The sequence below is a fragment of the Neolamprologus brichardi genome, chromosome 17 (assembly GCF_056152115.1).
Source record: "Neolamprologus brichardi isolate AB-2024 chromosome 17, ASM5615211v1, whole genome shotgun sequence".
NCBI lineage: Eukaryota > Metazoa > Chordata > Actinopteri > Cichliformes > Cichlidae > Neolamprologus > Neolamprologus brichardi.
This window is the reverse complement of record NC_142120.1, coordinates 26,745,199-26,761,740: the sequence shown is the minus strand read 5'-3', so window position 1 is coordinate 26,761,740 and position 16,542 is coordinate 26,745,199. Positions and strand designations below refer to the sequence as shown.

The window sequence follows — 16,542 nt, the reverse complement described above, 5'->3', positions numbered from 1 at the left end:
AAGCATGTTGTGGAACAGGGCTGAGAACCTCTTAAGCTCCAAATGAGCTGGAAAAGCCAGCTCTGGTCGAGCTCCATAGCTGAGAAGACATGAAGTCGCAGCTTCTCAAAACTCTCTGCAGCACAGCAGAGTCCGCAACATGTTATATTCTACCTGAAACTGGTGTGACCAGTCCGTTTATAAAGCTCTGTATGTGTTTCTGGAATAATTTGAATAAATGCCCTCATGAATGCATTTATGCTTTTCATGTAAAAAGCGGCTTTGCTTTACATTTGCATGTTTGAATGAGGAGGAAAGTGTGTGCATGTTCTGGACATTAGCTGGCTGCGACTGGGGCCAATGGCTTTGTGCAGGCATAATCGCAGCGCTATTAAGTGTTCACTGTGAGCCATGCCACATGTCAGCTGGAGTCAAGCAGCTAGAGAGGGAAGATGGAGTGGCTATAACAGCCTGGGAGAGAGGCGAGACACAGAGTGGGAGAAGGGAGGATGGTGGGGTCAGCAGAGGAGGGAGGCCCAGATAAGTCATCACTTAAGTTGTGGTTTGGCTGCTCTGTTTGTTGTAAGATGCTTTTTAGGCACTTTTGGAAAACAAGGAATCGAGTATAAGATCTGTTTTCTGCCTGAGGATTTAACACTTGTTTAGCAAAACAAAACAAAAGGTTTTACCTTTTATTCTCTGCCAGCTTGGAGATGATATTCTCTATCGGAGAATATTTTATCGACAGAGACTTTGACGCTATTGCAAATTACTACGTATATATTATTGAAAGGCAGTCAGCAGTAGCAGAGAGTTGGTGTCATAGTGGTGAGATTGCACTTTGTGACCTGTGCTCAGTACTCTGAGTCAGCAGGCTGCCTTTGGTTTAAACCAGGGATTTTCCCGCAGCTCAGTCCCTTTGGTTGTGCTCTATCTGTGTTCTATCTCACAGGAGCATATGGAAAAGATTAAATATAACACACTGTAAGAAGAAAAAAAGAAAGAAAGTCGCAACCACGGCAGTTGAATGCTGAAGCCACGAAACTTCTACCGTATTAAGGGGATGCTGCCCTGCTGAGGTCACTGCTGAGTCGGTTAATATTGAATCAGTTATGTTTGTCTGAAGTTGCCTGAATCTGCACAAAGATATTTTGTGATTTTGTTTTAAATATATCATAGACTAACTCCATACATTGATATTTTACTTGTTAACTTTTTTTATTGGTGTAACATTTTTCATCAGATTTTAATTTGGCATTCATGGCCATTTCCAAATCAAAGTGTTTTAAGCAGGCTCTATGTTTCAGTGATTCCCTGTCAGCTACAGAAGGATGGCATTTTATTATAAGATGTAATTTGTAACTTTGAATTCAGTTTTAAAGCATTGCATGTATAATTTTTAATACATCTTTTACTGTAGGCCTCCAGCATGTTGGGACTATGTTGGAAAAACGTCTCTTCAGGCTACCAGTCATCTTGAACACTGAGTACTGGTTTGGTTTTAAGTCTTTAATAAAAAGAAAAAGAAAAAAATAAAATAAAATTATAAAAAAAATTCAATAGATTCACTGATTCCTGAATCATATGTATACAGAACTCTGTTTTACAAGATAAAGAAGCAAAGCAAATAAAATACAACAACAACAGATAAAAAAGGAAATAATTTGTGTTGATTTTTTTTAAATGAAATGATTATAAAATTTTGCTTTAACATGCATTATAACTCAATATGGTCACGTGATCTACATAATTAAAAGAAGTAAACAATGTAAATCAAAACAGGAACATGTAATTTTGGATTGCAATGTCAGTAGTTACATTTAGTTCACTAATTACATTAGTAAACTATGCATAATATAGAAGCAAAGTTACTCTCCAGAACTCTTTATATTATCCAGTTTGTTTGAAAATTTGTATTGTAGAGTATTTTAATAGCTCGAAAAGCAGATCTGGCTTGTATTTTAATAATTACAGATGTCAAATTGAGTAACAATAACAACAAGAGTTGTACTGAAATCCACATTTCATATCACTTCCAACAGAAATTTATAACTCCGAGACAATATAAAAAAAGACATTTAAACGTTGGTCAGCTCAGTTTCCCCTCGTGTGTGTCGGAATATGTTTCAGGTAAAGGGGTCCGCAGTGGTCGCTGGCTGTTTCTGAGCTGCAGTCAAGTGTGCAGTGTGTGATGGGGGTCATCCTGTGGCCATGTGAACAGGAAGGTGCGGGTTCAGTGTGAAGGGCTGAACCTCTGAGCTGTTTATCAGATAGCTAATGAAGCAGAGCGATCCTGAGGGAGGAGGAGTGGGAGAAGGGGGGAAAAAAGAGGGTAAAAGGTAAAAGAAGGAAAGCGGGCGTAAAGAGGCCGAGAACGAGATGGAAATGTTGGCGTATCCGCAGAGAAGTTATCGCTGAACGGGCTGAGATGAATAAACCAATCTTCCGTTTCATTCTTCTTTATTCCCACTACAATACGTAGAAAAATACACATCAGAATATTTATTACATATCCTTGTTAAAAAAAAATCAGCAGAGGCCATATCACTCAGCTCCTGCCGTAAACATTTTCTCTGGCTGCAAGAGAAGCAGACCTACGTTTCCAATTCCCATCATCGCAGCCATCCAGTTTACTGCAGGCTACACATCCATCAGTGGGGTTTTTCAGGAAAAGGGAATGAGCCTGCTTCATTACAAGTTCAAATAATCAGCCAGTCAGATGATCAAAACAGTATTACAGTGTAAATGTCAGTGTTTGATATTCCACTGTTTCCAGTGATACTTATTCCTGCTCACGTCGAAAAGGAAAGCGCTGACATATTTTGGAAATGGCAGACTGGGAACTCACCTCTGATTAAATTCTCAGGATTGATGTCATGTCTGTATTGTTGATATAAATTTAAAATATTGTAGTGTAATATGCTGGCTACTTTTGTGGTAACACTCAATTATTTTGTATAAACTGTTTAATGTAGCAAAAACAACAAGAAAAGAAAGATCTGAATGAAATTGACATCTAAGTTTGCCTTTGCTGTCTAAAGATCTTCAACATTCACTGATATAACGGATAAAAGCAAACACTTCACTCGTCTTCACTCAAGACTCGTGTGCTTCATGTTTATGAACATGCCGTCGAGCACTTTGGAGCTGGAGCTAAAAGAAGACTGCAGGAATATTGCACAAAAATGTCATAGCTCACTTTATATCCATGATCAATATTTATGCCATTTTCCATGGAACAGTTTAGTTTTAACTCAAAAAGATTTAAAAAATAGAATTGAAACTTTTTATTGTTTGATAATTGAATATAAATGCGCCTGTATAGACAGTGAAAGTTTAGAAAACTACAGTTTTGATCTTTATGGACTCCTGTTAAAACATCGGGGTCCTCTGCATCTGCAGTTGTTGCTGTACAGGGCTCACAAAATTTCAAAATCCCTGGTAGCCCTTCGGGCAGGGACTCTTCAGTTTTTGGTAGCCCAAAATAAATTTAAGTAGCCCGAATAAAAAAGAGAGCAATTTTTTTCATTGATGCTTTGTTTCCTGTTTTGTTTCCTTTACAATATTATACATTAAAGTATACTATTGTAACGGAAACAAAACAATCAAAGAAACACAAATTACAACATTGTATAAAAATTACAATCATCAACTCAAATACTTGGTTCTAATTGAACAGAAATTTCTATGAACTTGTAAGAACTGTGTAGGACATGAATCAGTCTGTGTCAGATCCTGAATTTGAAATTTCCACTGAAGTCACGGGTAAGAGGCAAGTGGAACCAAGATCTAGGCCATTTGCTTTTTGAAGTTTGCAAAGACTGCTAAATTGTGCCAGTGGTAGTTCACTCTTTGCAACATAGTACGCTGATCTAAACAGATGTCTCAGGTTTATTTTTAGTATGTTATTTGCAATTGGTGTTGGTTCTGGGAAAGATATTGCAGACTGAGCAATAATGCATTTCTCATGGGTTCTAATGGGGGCCTTTCTTAAAATTACTGGTCCCAGTAACAAAGGCGCTTGTCGACTCAGAAATCGAGGGAAAACCAACAACACACCCGGCAGAACATTATGTTATTTACACGGGTGCACATAAGTGGTCCGCATGTGCGCATTCGCTGTCAAAATGAAAGACGCGCACCAGATAAGAAGTTGCAACGCGCGTTTTCGTCCATATAAAAGGCTGTTTTTGTCCGCTAGAGTGGGATTTTCAAGGCACATTCTGCACCACATATCTGTGCGTTCATCATTTGTTTGAAGCCAGCTCACCTCCTGCAACCACTTTTCCGAGAATACGCGCTTCTTTTGTGGTTCGGACTCCTTCTGACATTTCTTTGGAGGTGGAGGAACATCACAGTAATTGCTTAAAGGAGCTTCTTCGACATCTTTAAGAGTTCTAAACTAATGTCTGTCCTCCTCCAGAAAATCTTATGTACGCGCTCTTTTTGTTTTGACAGCGAATGCGCACCTGCGGACCACTTATGTGCAGCCCTGGTTATTTAGCTCGTCATATTGCAGCCACAGAAATTCTTTTGTCCATGAAACCATAAAGCTGCACTTTCTTTTTGCCTTATAGTCTGATTTGTCATAACTTTTCCGTTTTGTGGTAAGCTTTTCTTTGGCTGTCACTTCTTCACCCTGACGTGTCTTATTTGTCTCAGCAGAACTAAAATATATATCCTGCTGCTTTTACACACGCACTCACGTAACGCTCAGCGATTCTCTGCGCGATCAAACTCTCACACGTTTAAGCTTGCTGCAGGAGATTTCACTTGTCATGTTTGCATAGTAAGCTAACGATTGATAAGACGATGTCAGTGGAATTGGTGCGCAAATTATCATCACTCACCAATCAGTGCTGTTGCTCTCTATACACAGTTCGCGCGATTGCAAAGTGAAAGCAAAAAACAAGCGCAAATTCTGGCTCACCGATGCCAATGACATAATTACCCAGATACATTTCCGAAAGAATGCAAACGCATTGACATATCTTTTTCCTTCCTATTGCCGGGCTCACACTGTGCGATTTTTGGCCCATTTTGAGCCGATTTTTGAGTCGTGCGACCGTTTTGGCGATCGGCCCGATTTTGGCCTTCATCGTGCGTCGTGCATCGTATTGTATACGTGGGGTAACGAGAAGCGATTAACACCTCACGACCAGCTCCCGATCATCAATCGCTTGGTCGTGAGGGTGTCGCCGCAGTTTCTCACACTGCGCACGCGCAAACACAAATGTCAGCGAAAAAGACGGCGCAGCACAGCAGTGCAGCGTGTGATCTGGACACAAGCGATGGAGGCACTTGTAGAACTTTGGAAAGCTCATCCGAGCCTTTTCGATGTGGCCTCACAAAATTATCACGACCACAACAATCGTGAAAATAGTTGGATAGACATTGCTGCTCAATCACAGCTGCCTGATCATGTTTTTCATTAGCAATTTAGCAAAGTTGATGGCGGTGGTGTGCGTGTCTGTGTGAGTGAAAGACAGAGAGGGAGAGCGAGCGACAGAATTTCTGTTATAACCTTCATTTTATGGAGGCACAGTGTGAGCACTCGGGTCGCATCAGAGCATCGGGCCGTATAGTGTGAGACCTGCATCGTGACCTACGAACTTTTAACCCCTGCGAGTCAATCGTGCAGTTTGAGCAGGAGCTGAATCGCGCGACTGACAAAATCGCACAGTGTGAGCCCGGCATAAGATAGCCCGACGGGCAGGGCAGAGATAGATTTTGGTAGCCCGACTGGAGAAATCGCTAGCCCCGGGACGTCGGGCTAGCGATTTTGCGAGCCCTGCTGTAGTAATAAAACGTTAAAGTGGTTTACACCATTTGACCCACGGGGCTTTCTGCTTTCAAATAATGCATAATCGTGGTCAAAGCCATGGAAAAACATAGCAGTTCTCACTCGGCCCAGGATGGTTAACATAAAAGGTTTAAACTGTGGGACTGCTAATGAAATATTCTGTTATCTCTTCTGCTTGTTTGTTACTTATGATTTGTCAGAAGCAGCCGTTTGTAAGAGAATTAAATTTTCCTGTAAACTTCACAGGCCCAAAATGTGGCAGCAGACTGAATAACATATTCTGATGACGCCCTGGTTGCTTTGTTGTGCTGTCAGTTACACGCCGAGTTGCAATTTTTGTCTTGTGTAGCCGTGTGAGAGTCTGGTTTGTTCATCAGAGGCCAGAGGGTGAGAGGTCAGAGGTCAGGCTCAGGGGAGTCATCATTGTTGAGCGCTCAGGTGACCCTGAACGATCCTGAGGTAGAATGGCCCTCGCCTCCCTGAGGAAGTTCATTCCATCACTGCTGGTGTGTTTGCGAGAAGGCATGTGCTTAAACAATGCCACAACAGTGCACAGAAATGTGTGCATACAGTAGTTCAGCATGCAAGCTCACAGCATTACACAACATTTAGAGTAAGAGAAACGGGACTGGGTTTTTTTTTCACTACTGGTGACATTATCATAGAATTGTAAACAAATTAGCAGTCGCTGTTACTTTGATTACTATGAAAATCTGATGCAAAGATTACTATTCCGTATCACAACTGACTTTCTTTTGACTGTGTCAGTTTTTAAACTGTTGTGTGAAAAAAGTACCACGAACTGGTTTTCAGGGTACTTCTGGGGTTGTATCAGTGCATGTTGGAATCAATCGGGTACTGAACACTGAAGCTTAAACCTTTTCACAGATGCACTAAAAGGTTTTACCTTCACGAGATGTCAGGGGTTTTAGTGATCACCCAAACGTCTAGAGGATCGTTTCATTTGTTGTTTCATCAAAGCATCGTATCGAGCAGTTTAACCTTTTTCTTTGTACTGTTTGCAATCTTTTAAACTTTAATGCACAGAAATGTTTGCATCTTTCTGCACAAGTTTTACTGCAAAACAAAAACGTTGCCAACAAACTGCTGACAGGAAGTTGTAAGTGTTAAATTTGACCCTTTACCCATAGCACTGAGAAAAAAAACGATGAGATGTCAGAGATTTTAATCTGCTGATATATTTTATATTTACAGGCCCAGTTGTTGAGCTATTTAAGGGGAAATAATGAAGAGTCAGAGAATACATGACATTCATGACTGTTTATAGCAACTTAATATAACAGCTGGGTTTAATTTCACAGTATTTTTTTCTTCTTCAAATAGTTCAGAATCTGAATCTAATAAATAAATAAACTGAAATGAGTTAGCACAATTTGAAACAATAGTCTCAATTACGCACTGATTTTAGACTTGTTTATATAGAAATTGCATTTAACATTAAAAAATTACGACTAGGCCTTCTCTGTCACTCTCCTTCTGTCTTCTTCTGTGATTTTAAAGAGTGGAGACATGAGCGTCTGTTGGTCTGTCTTTGTGTCCCTGGCGAGTTTCTTCTAATCATGCTGGATGTGCCAGGGGTCAGCAGCTCTGACCTGCTGGCTCCAGTTCACCATAAATATTATGGAACCACGCCTTCGCTAGTTGTTTAATATAGCACCGTGTCCGTTAAGGGACCTAAAGTAATAGGTTACGCTGGGGTATCTAAGCTAATAATAACGTTGCCTGCACAGTGTAATTAGGAATAGTAAACACGAGTCAGGATATAAGGTTTTGAAAAATTCATTTGCATTTGTGGAATTTCATCAGCTTCTTTACTTTCACTTTGTGTGTCTTAAAATATCTTTGAGTTGTTAGAGTATGTCAGTTGTGCAAAGCTGTTGGCCTGAATGCACGTGTATTCATAGCCACGTGTGCATTTTTGTGTGCCAGCAACACAGTGGGCCTGTGGGAGTGCTCTGTCCTCCTTTCCCACAGTATGTGTCCCCTGAGCCCTTGTAGTGACGTCAGGGCAGAGGTATGGGCGAATGCCCCGCTCAGAGGTCGCAGGTTCACTTCCTGTCTGTCAGGGCTGAGTTTGGCACGGTCCAGTGTGGATCACCGAACTGTCTTTATGATCTCTCAGTAGTTTGACCTCTCTGTCTTTGTCTCTGTGTCTGTCTCTTTCAGGCTATGTGGCTGATGCTGCAACAGGAGGAGCCCGAGGATTTCATCATAGCAACAGGGGAGGTGCACAGTGTGAGGGAGTTTGTGGAGAGGGCCTTTGGACGTGTGGGAAAGACCATTGTGTAAGTCAACATGTCAGTATTCTTTTTGCAGTCAAAATCACAGATTTGCCTGAGAGGCCTCAATATAAGACACCCCCAACCCTATGTCTCTTGTCTTGGAAAGATTCCTCCCACGTTTAACCTGTCATTCACCTCCCCTCTTATGTGCTGTGAGATACTGACATGTGGTGAAGGATGTGTTCGTTTGAGGGGGGGAAAAAAGGCAGGTGACATGTTTTGTCTGGATGAGACTATAAGGAAACAAACTACACAAGAAGTAATCACGGTGCTTGAATCTTGGAGCAGGTGTGGGAAACTCTTAGTTCCTGCTAAGATTTCTTTCTTTCCAGGTGGGAGGGAAAGGATGAGAAGGAGGTTGGCCGTTGCCAGGAGACAGGGGTGGTACATGTGAAGGTGGACCCAAAATACTTCCGTCCCACCGAAGTGGTAAGTCGAGTTTCTCCTACCATTTGTGTCTATATGTATAATGCACGTATATTCATGCACCCAGTACTTATACCTTTGGTCTGTTTGCCCCTCCCTCTGCATTCTGGGAACCTAGAGATGCTTGCTATACTGGTCTATATAAAGTCTATAATACACATTTGTACATTTGATTCCAGAAACCTTTGGTGATTTTTCTCTCTAACTGCACAATACTGTGGACCACACCAACCAAAGGAGGCTTCAGAATGAAAATGGTTTACTATAGTGGTGCAATCTATATAGTTGCATATAATTTATAATGCATCACGGCACATATTTATTGTTCTATATAAGAATGTTTCATGGTTTCTCTTTGTGTATGTGATTGCCGGTAATTGTGTCTGGGACTATACACTTATCAGCTACAGTGGATGCAGTCATTTGACAGCCTCAGGCTGCTTATTGTATGCTTTTTTTTAAACAGCTGGAAACAAGCCAGATGATCTCTTTAAGAGTACTGAAGGCTATATCCTGCCACCCTATGCTAAGTGCGTCCAACCTGGAAATTTTTAATACTAACAACTTGTTAGTTTGACTCAAAGGGTTAGTGAGACAATTCTGCTGAATGAGAGGCTGGTTTGATAGCACAGGAGAGATATCGGTGCCTCTTTCGTGAGATTGTGCTTGCTGAGATGATAGTTCTAAAAATCAAACTCATAATGTTAGCCAGTGTATTACTCCTCCATCTCTCGAAAGGTGTCTGCTGAATTTGGGAGGTCTTTCTCTCATCACCCTGGTCAAGGGTTATTGCAGTTACTCCCTGTGGACATTCTAGGGTTACCCTGGGGTGTTGTGGCTGAGATTAGCCATCATCCTCTCAGTTTAAAGCAGGAGCTCCTCTCTCCTGGTGAGATTAGAGTTGAGATGCAGTTGAGTGATGGCAGAGGATTAGTAAGGAGCCCCTGGTGACTGACAGCTGAAGGTACGGGAGCACTGGTTACACACCTGGGCCTCTATTCTCTGTCCGTGTCAGCTTATTCACTCAAGGTCCTAACCCTGTATCCGTATGGACAACTACTCTAAAATATGATCAAATCAGCGTACATGTCCATTTGTGATAACCAGCTAATTTCTCTGAGCATTGCACAATCTGACCTTGTGTAAATTTTCTGGGACATCCACTCCGGGGAATATTGTGGCATTGTGTTAACACACATGTGAATGCTCCAGAGTGCAAACTTCTCTCACTTGCTGATGATCAGTCAAGTGTATCAGCACATGGCTGCTAGTTACCCTCATAATTCCTATGGATGCAGCAAGGGTGTGCTGTGCTGCATCCTTTCTGTGAAAACCTTCTTTTCCGCATGACTGTATGCCCTTATTGCTTCCCAGCACTATAAAATTTATCATATTGACAGCTTCCTAACAAGTGTTTGAACACAAGAAAGAGAGAAGCCAGCATTGAGAGCGTTATTGTTGCTGCTTTTCAGTCGAGTCACCTCACTTGACCACAATTATGGTAAACATTCAAAGAAAAACTATTCATGTAGCAAGTGTGGAATAACTCCTAACTGCCGACCCTTTGCTGCTTCCATGGTATATTGCTATGGTGCTCCATGTTATTAGCACTAGCAAAGGGAACACTGCTCCTGACGTGTGGTGTTATAAACACAGAGCAATAACAAAGAATGAGCTTGCATGGATAACAAGGGGAGGTTGCTTCAGTAACAGTGGGCAATTTCTCTACTCTTTCCCTTTGTCCCTTCTATATGGCTTAAAGAGACTGAAGGATGTTTAACCTCTGACCCCTGTAGACAGGAAGTGACTGACACTGGGCTCATAGCTCAGCATTGTGCCTCACCTCAAGTGGAAATACCTGTCATCAAGTGTGTGTGTGTATATCCTAAGACTTCAGCTGACTCAGACTCTTTTGGTGTCATGTTTGCTGTTTAGCAGTACAAAAGTTTGAATGTGTGTCCGTGTGGGGCCCAAATACAAAACGAGGTAGGGGTGTGTGTGATGTTTGTGTGTGGAGCGCGGAAGGAGTGTTACCTCAGGCTGTGTGCTAATATCTGTGTAATTCATCATTAATTCTGTCAGAGTGTGTGTCTGACATGAGCTTCAATCCCCTGGGACAGGAGCCCCAGCAGGTGTGCCTCACATGTGGTGCAGTGTGTGAGTGTGAATGTGTCTTTTGTGCACATGTGTGAACCCTGCAGGGCTACCGGCTTGACAGCCCGTTTGTCCGACTGTGGAAGCAGTTTACCCAATGTGGTGCGTGCTGGTTAAAATGAAAAAAATAAAGCTACCAGCATTTTTGCACCAATAGTTAACACGCGAAAGCGAAAGACATGCAGTGCAAGCTGCCAGGGCTGTTTTGAGGACAGCTACAAGTAAGTTTCACACCGCTCCAACTGTCACGACTTTGCAGGGCTGTCAGTCACTCTTGGCACCATATGGGCTTCTGTCAACGCTCCTAAAGTTTGGCTCAGGTGAGCAGCCTTTGCCTCAGCTTTACAAAGGTGTGTCTGCGCACTACTGTCTAATGGTTCTGATTAGTTTTGGTTGCCAGGTATAATACCAATCAATCAATGTGTGATCAGATGGGTTCTTCTGTCTGGCTTTCTGAGTTTCTTTTGTACCCAATTGTTTTATAAGACTGGTGATGTTAACTGTAAATGTGCATTTGTTCTATGTGATTTGTTAAAGAGGCGTACACACTCACATAAAGGGCACAAAAGAGCACAGGTAGAGGGGAAAAACTGGTCTATAAATGAGTGCCGTGAGTGGAATCCTTGACATTTTATTTTTCTGACATGGGAAGTTGAGTACAGAATATGTTTGGCATGCAAGTGACGATAAAAAGTCACATCATTTTCGAAAAAACCTTCCACTTTACTGGCGTGCAAAACCAAAAGTAATAGCAGAAGCAGTTAGGATCTATTGCTGTAATTTAATGGATCTCAAAAGATGGGTTTAAAAAAGAAACAGGCCAGCATATGAGGATTTGTATTACAGTTTACATAGCCTCCAAAAGTATAATCGAATACATTCAGATAGCTTGAATTAAGCCTTCCCCAATCCCTACCTTACACTAAAGTCTCTCCAAATATCTCTACAGTTTTACTTTTTAACATACATCTTTACTGTATGTTAAAGTTTACTGCACAACATGTGTGCGTGTGTTTACTACCGTTTCTACATGCTGAAACATGTTACGATGTCACAGTTTTAGGTTCCCCCTAAAACTCTTCCACTGCTCTGGTTTCCAGCTCCATGTTCTTTAGTTTAGGGTTTCAGCACTTCAAATGCTCTCAAAAATACTCAACTTTGCTACTTTAAATTGGTAAATTTCCTCTATGAGCTGTGTCATCTGCTGCACCAGCTCGTGATGGGAATACTTTTGTCCTGTGCATAAAATCAACACAGAGCAGTTTTTAACAGGTCAGATTCATGAGTTTCACTGTTTAAAAATATCTGCATACTGTTAAGAACTTATAAACTCTGTTATTTTAAATAACGTCTTATGCACAGGTCACCGCTGTAGGTTGTTCAGTGGCCCCAGGAAGTTGAACCTGATTGACATTCATGATACAGCATCTGGAAAACTAAGTTTGATGTTAGTCCCTTGAGTTTCACATTAGAGAAGTTTAGTTTTTCCACTTAACTCTCCATAGCACAATGTATACAGTACAGTAGTTTGCTTTTGAGTGCATATTACCTAACAACGTGCATTATACAGTTGACAGTAAATGTGGGGATTTTTTTAAATTCAGTTTGCCTCCTTGCCTCATTTAAACTTCAGCATGAAGTATTTATTGCAGATCACAATTTGTCTCTCTAAACAAAGTTTGGGGCCAAGGTGGCTGTATTTGTCTGTGCAGAGACAGGTGTGCATGTCACTGACTTGGCGTTTAATCGCATGCATGTAGACGCTTGTGCATGTTCATACTAATGCACCCTGGCTGTCATACTTCCAAGTTCATGTGCTGCTAGAGGGTGTAAACTGCTGTGAGTTGATTGACAGCTCTGTGGTTTCTCTTCTACCTCTCATGCAGAGAAGGAAAAGTGATGATAAATGGGAAGATGTCTCTCAGTTTGTCCTTATGTTTATGTAACCCGTCAGTGTGCATGATGGGATGGCAACTGTAATTCTTCCACTATCAAGTTTATATATTGCAAGTGCACACTTACATCTTTTTCTAAATCATAGTAATCCCAATGCTTGAACCCAATCATCGGACCCAATGATTATTCTCATTTCCGGCTTATATTTTTTAATCTTAAACTCTTGTAAAATAGCTTTGCGTCAATGACAGTTCAAAGTAATCCCTATTTATCTTTTTACTCTGCCTTGGCTCAGCCCCTTGGCTCATTCTCTGTCAGAAATAAGCTATTTTAGCTTCTCTCCCTTTAAGCCAACTTTTTCTGACTGGCTGCTACCAAAGTTATGAATAGAAGGTGAATGGGGCTTTTGTGCTCATAGCCAAAGCTTTATGGCTGAGGTGACCAGATTAAGGATATGCACTCTCCTGGATGTCATTCATGTCCAAGAGTACAAAAAATGTCTGAAATGGAGCATTTAGAGTCTGATACCTGTGATTTTGGCTGAGATGAATTACCTTCTATGACTGCATGCACTGTTCACATTACTTAAAAGTTAGGCCACATTTAATATACACATCTATCATTGTGTGTATAATTTATATATATATATATATCTGAATTAACAATATACACCTGGATTCAGGTGATTTATCTGATCCTGTTTGTAGATCTTCTCAGTTTTTGTTAGATTGATGCATCTAGATTAGATTGAAATGTCTTGGTGTAAGGAAAGGTTTGAATCTCTGGGTTGGCTGGGACCTTTATGTGTGGACTTCCTGTTGTGAGCTCTTGAGTTTCCGTCATCACTCCAATTTCCTCTTGCAACCCTAAGACATTCATGATGGGTTCATTGGTGATTCTAAATTGGCCACAGATGTAAAGTAGATAAACACTTAAGTGTATAGATTAAGGCTATGTTTGAGTATATGGGTGAATGTGGTTTCTCTAGGCTAGAAAAGTGCTATACAAATCCAGTCTTTTCCATTCTAATCTCCAGTCTTCTCTACAGACTGTAATTTTAAAGGAAGCAACCTAGGGACAGTCTGTTTTGTTCCACACCCACTTCAGTGAGACCTCAGCTCAGTGCCTTGCGAGGATGAGTATAGAATGGCATGTAAAATGTAAAAAAAAAAATATTATTTTTTAATCCAGCTGTTCGACAGAAGTGAATTGCATGAATCCATTGTGTAGCGTGTCTTTTTTTTGTGTAGCATGCTCCCAGCATGAAATGTTTTAGCATGGTGCATAGTAGCTCCTCACTGTTCCTTGCAGTCTGTATTGATAAAATCTTGAAGTTCTCTTTGTTTATTGATAGATTAGGATGATTTCCATCTATGAGCTATCAGTTTCTTGGCAGTTGAGGAGTTGCTTGCCTAGAGCACCTCTGGTTGAGTGGTAGCTTTTATTTGTATTGTAGATGGCCAATGAGTTTAAATGAGTTCAAAGTGTGGACAGGTAATCCCTGTGAGCCAAGTCCTCAGGCTTTAGACTACAGTAAACACTCCGTTTTGCACAGTTTTTTTACACTCTTGAATATGTATGATGTCAAAGGCAAAGGATGTCTATAATATGGTTGTGCACCAAAAAACAAGATTTTATAATGTCACAGAGAAATCCAGCACATCTAGAAACAAGAAGCTGGAATCAACAAACGTAGATCTGTCATTTAGGTTTAATTAATGGCTAAGACTTATTGATGTTTAATTTTCCACCAGTCATTAATCTGCTAATGAAAACACCAAAACGTTGCATGATCATTTTTGCTGACAGGAGAGCAATTCAGTGGCATGACAGTTTATCACTGTTGTGTGCTTTGATTGATGGAAAAGAATCACCAACTGAGGTTCCCATGTATCAAAAAGAACAGATGTAAATTGTGCTTTGTTGCAGTCACGTAGCAGCATTCCCTGCAGTGCAGTCATGTACTGTCAATACATGACCGATTGTCCTTTTGTTTTAAATTTGCAAGTTTATTCTTGCGCAGTACAGACAAGTGTGAAAAGCAGGAGTGCTTCATATCGCTGCTACAGCAAGAATTTCGTGATAGTGTCAAGCTTGTGTTGTGCATGTATAAACAGACAAAGTAAAATCCACAGTTTGTTACTGCAGTTTATCTGTGTGTCCATGCAAAGAGAGGAAAGACACTGATCAAATAAATCCTGCTCTTATCTTAACTTTGATCCTGTGACGCTTCCTTCTGCTGCATCAGATCACATTTTAGCTGGTTAGTGGTGCAGTTGTTCATTGTTTATTGGTAGCAAGCAATGGTGGCAGGGAGTGCTGCGGAAAAGCATTCAACATCCAGTAAGATAGCCTACACCAAATGCAGAAACAAAAAAGTTCTTTAATTCCTGCATGAAATAAAAGAATGTGTGTTGCATTCGCCTATGAGATTTTGACACAGTAGTTGTTCTGCCTGTTTTCCTCTTATCCATCTGCAGGTACAAATCAAAAACTCCCACATCAACCCCTAAAAATAGCCCTGTTCACATACCACACCTCAGTATCTGTCAAGTGCTTGTCTGCAAGTGCCTGGGCAAAAGTCTGAACTTCCTTCTTACTTACTTAAGAAGGCATTCCAGCTTTGAAACGTGCGTAACGAATTCACAAGAACCACGCTTGCTTGCTCATACGTCATTGTCTTGTCATCACTAGATGAGCAACCAAGACAATGGATCTAGTTATCCGCAGCAATAATGATGCTGGGTGTTGTGGTTACCTTTTATAACTGTTGGCAAGGGAGTCAACCCACCTGTTGAGGTAATTAGTGTGAGACACACCTGCCTTATGTAGTTTCTAAATAATGTTTGGTATTGTGAAGCTTTATTGAGCTCAAAGAACATTTCCACTCTTGGATACTTCGACACAGCTGGATATTATCGTTGATCTTGAATGCATTCCTCACGTCTTTGTAATGAAGTGTTGCAACCTGCCTTCGTTACTTTCATTAGTGATCTCATGAGTCTCACAGAGAGTCTTTTGACTTCTCCCACAGACCTGACCTGAACCTTTCTTAGTCAGCGCTGTGAATAGGGACAAACCAGCACAGGTTTCACATCAAAGCAGGGTGAATTCTAGGCCCTAAACCATAGTATATACATAGTCGCACCATCATGCTATTAGTTAATTTAATTTAAATAATTCTGTCTTCTGTGATCAAAGTTGAAGATGAAGTTGCAAGCACCATGCATAACATTTACCAGCTTTACCAAGAAAGACTGGAAGATGGAAAGCACCCATATCTGTATTACACACCCAGACAGAAATACAGACGCCTGAAATAGGATTGTGAGCAATCTAAATCAGATAGTGAACTTTTAATTTGTCACTCACTTACTGCTATTACCAGCACACTTAAACGCGCTTCTTAGGAGAAAACTGGGCAATGTGTATCTCAGCAATAATATCTTTAAATATATCAAGCATGTGTCCCATAACCTTTTTACTGAAAATGAGGATGCAACATATTCTGGAACTATTGTGCCATAGATACTTTCAGTAAACATTCCTTTTGATGAGTTAGATGACTTACGTGCAACCAGTTCTGGCCTTTCAGGGCAATATTATTATAATCTTGTTTAGTGGCTTTTTTTTTTTTTTACAGAAATTACAATACTTAAATTCTGAACCCTTTAATTTTTCATTATCTGCCACACTTAAGACTGTGTGACTGACTTGTGATTCTGCAGTAATATGTGTCGTATGTCAATATGGATCTTCTGTGTAAGATTTTTGGGGGTTAATGAGAATAATGCAGTTTAACAATGCGAGTTGTTAATTAGTTTCAACTACTTTGGTGTTAATGAAATGAACAAGAGATGCACTCGGTGGCAACAGTGAGACAACCCACAAAGTAGGAATGGTTTTACGTGTGGAGGCTGCTGACATTTTTTTCTCCCTTGATCTTTTCTGACTGGTTTTTCACTAGTTTTACATTTGTCT

The 16,542-nt window shown here is 40.7% G+C and overlaps 1 protein-coding gene across 1 annotated transcript in view; it reads left to right on the top strand.

Annotated features, from left to right (window-relative positions):
* The window catches only part of gmds (GDP-mannose 4,6-dehydratase), a 197,952-nt gene that overhangs the window by 153,707 nt on the left and 27,703 nt on the right, over window positions 1–16,542 (top strand). Inside the window, exons 8-9 of the mRNA XM_006797833.3 lie at window positions 7,970–8,088; window positions 8,418–8,514. Coding sequence (XP_006797896.1) covers window positions 7,970–8,088; window positions 8,418–8,514 — 216 coding nt within the window. The remainder of the gene's footprint in view (window positions 1–7,969; window positions 8,089–8,417; window positions 8,515–16,542) is intronic.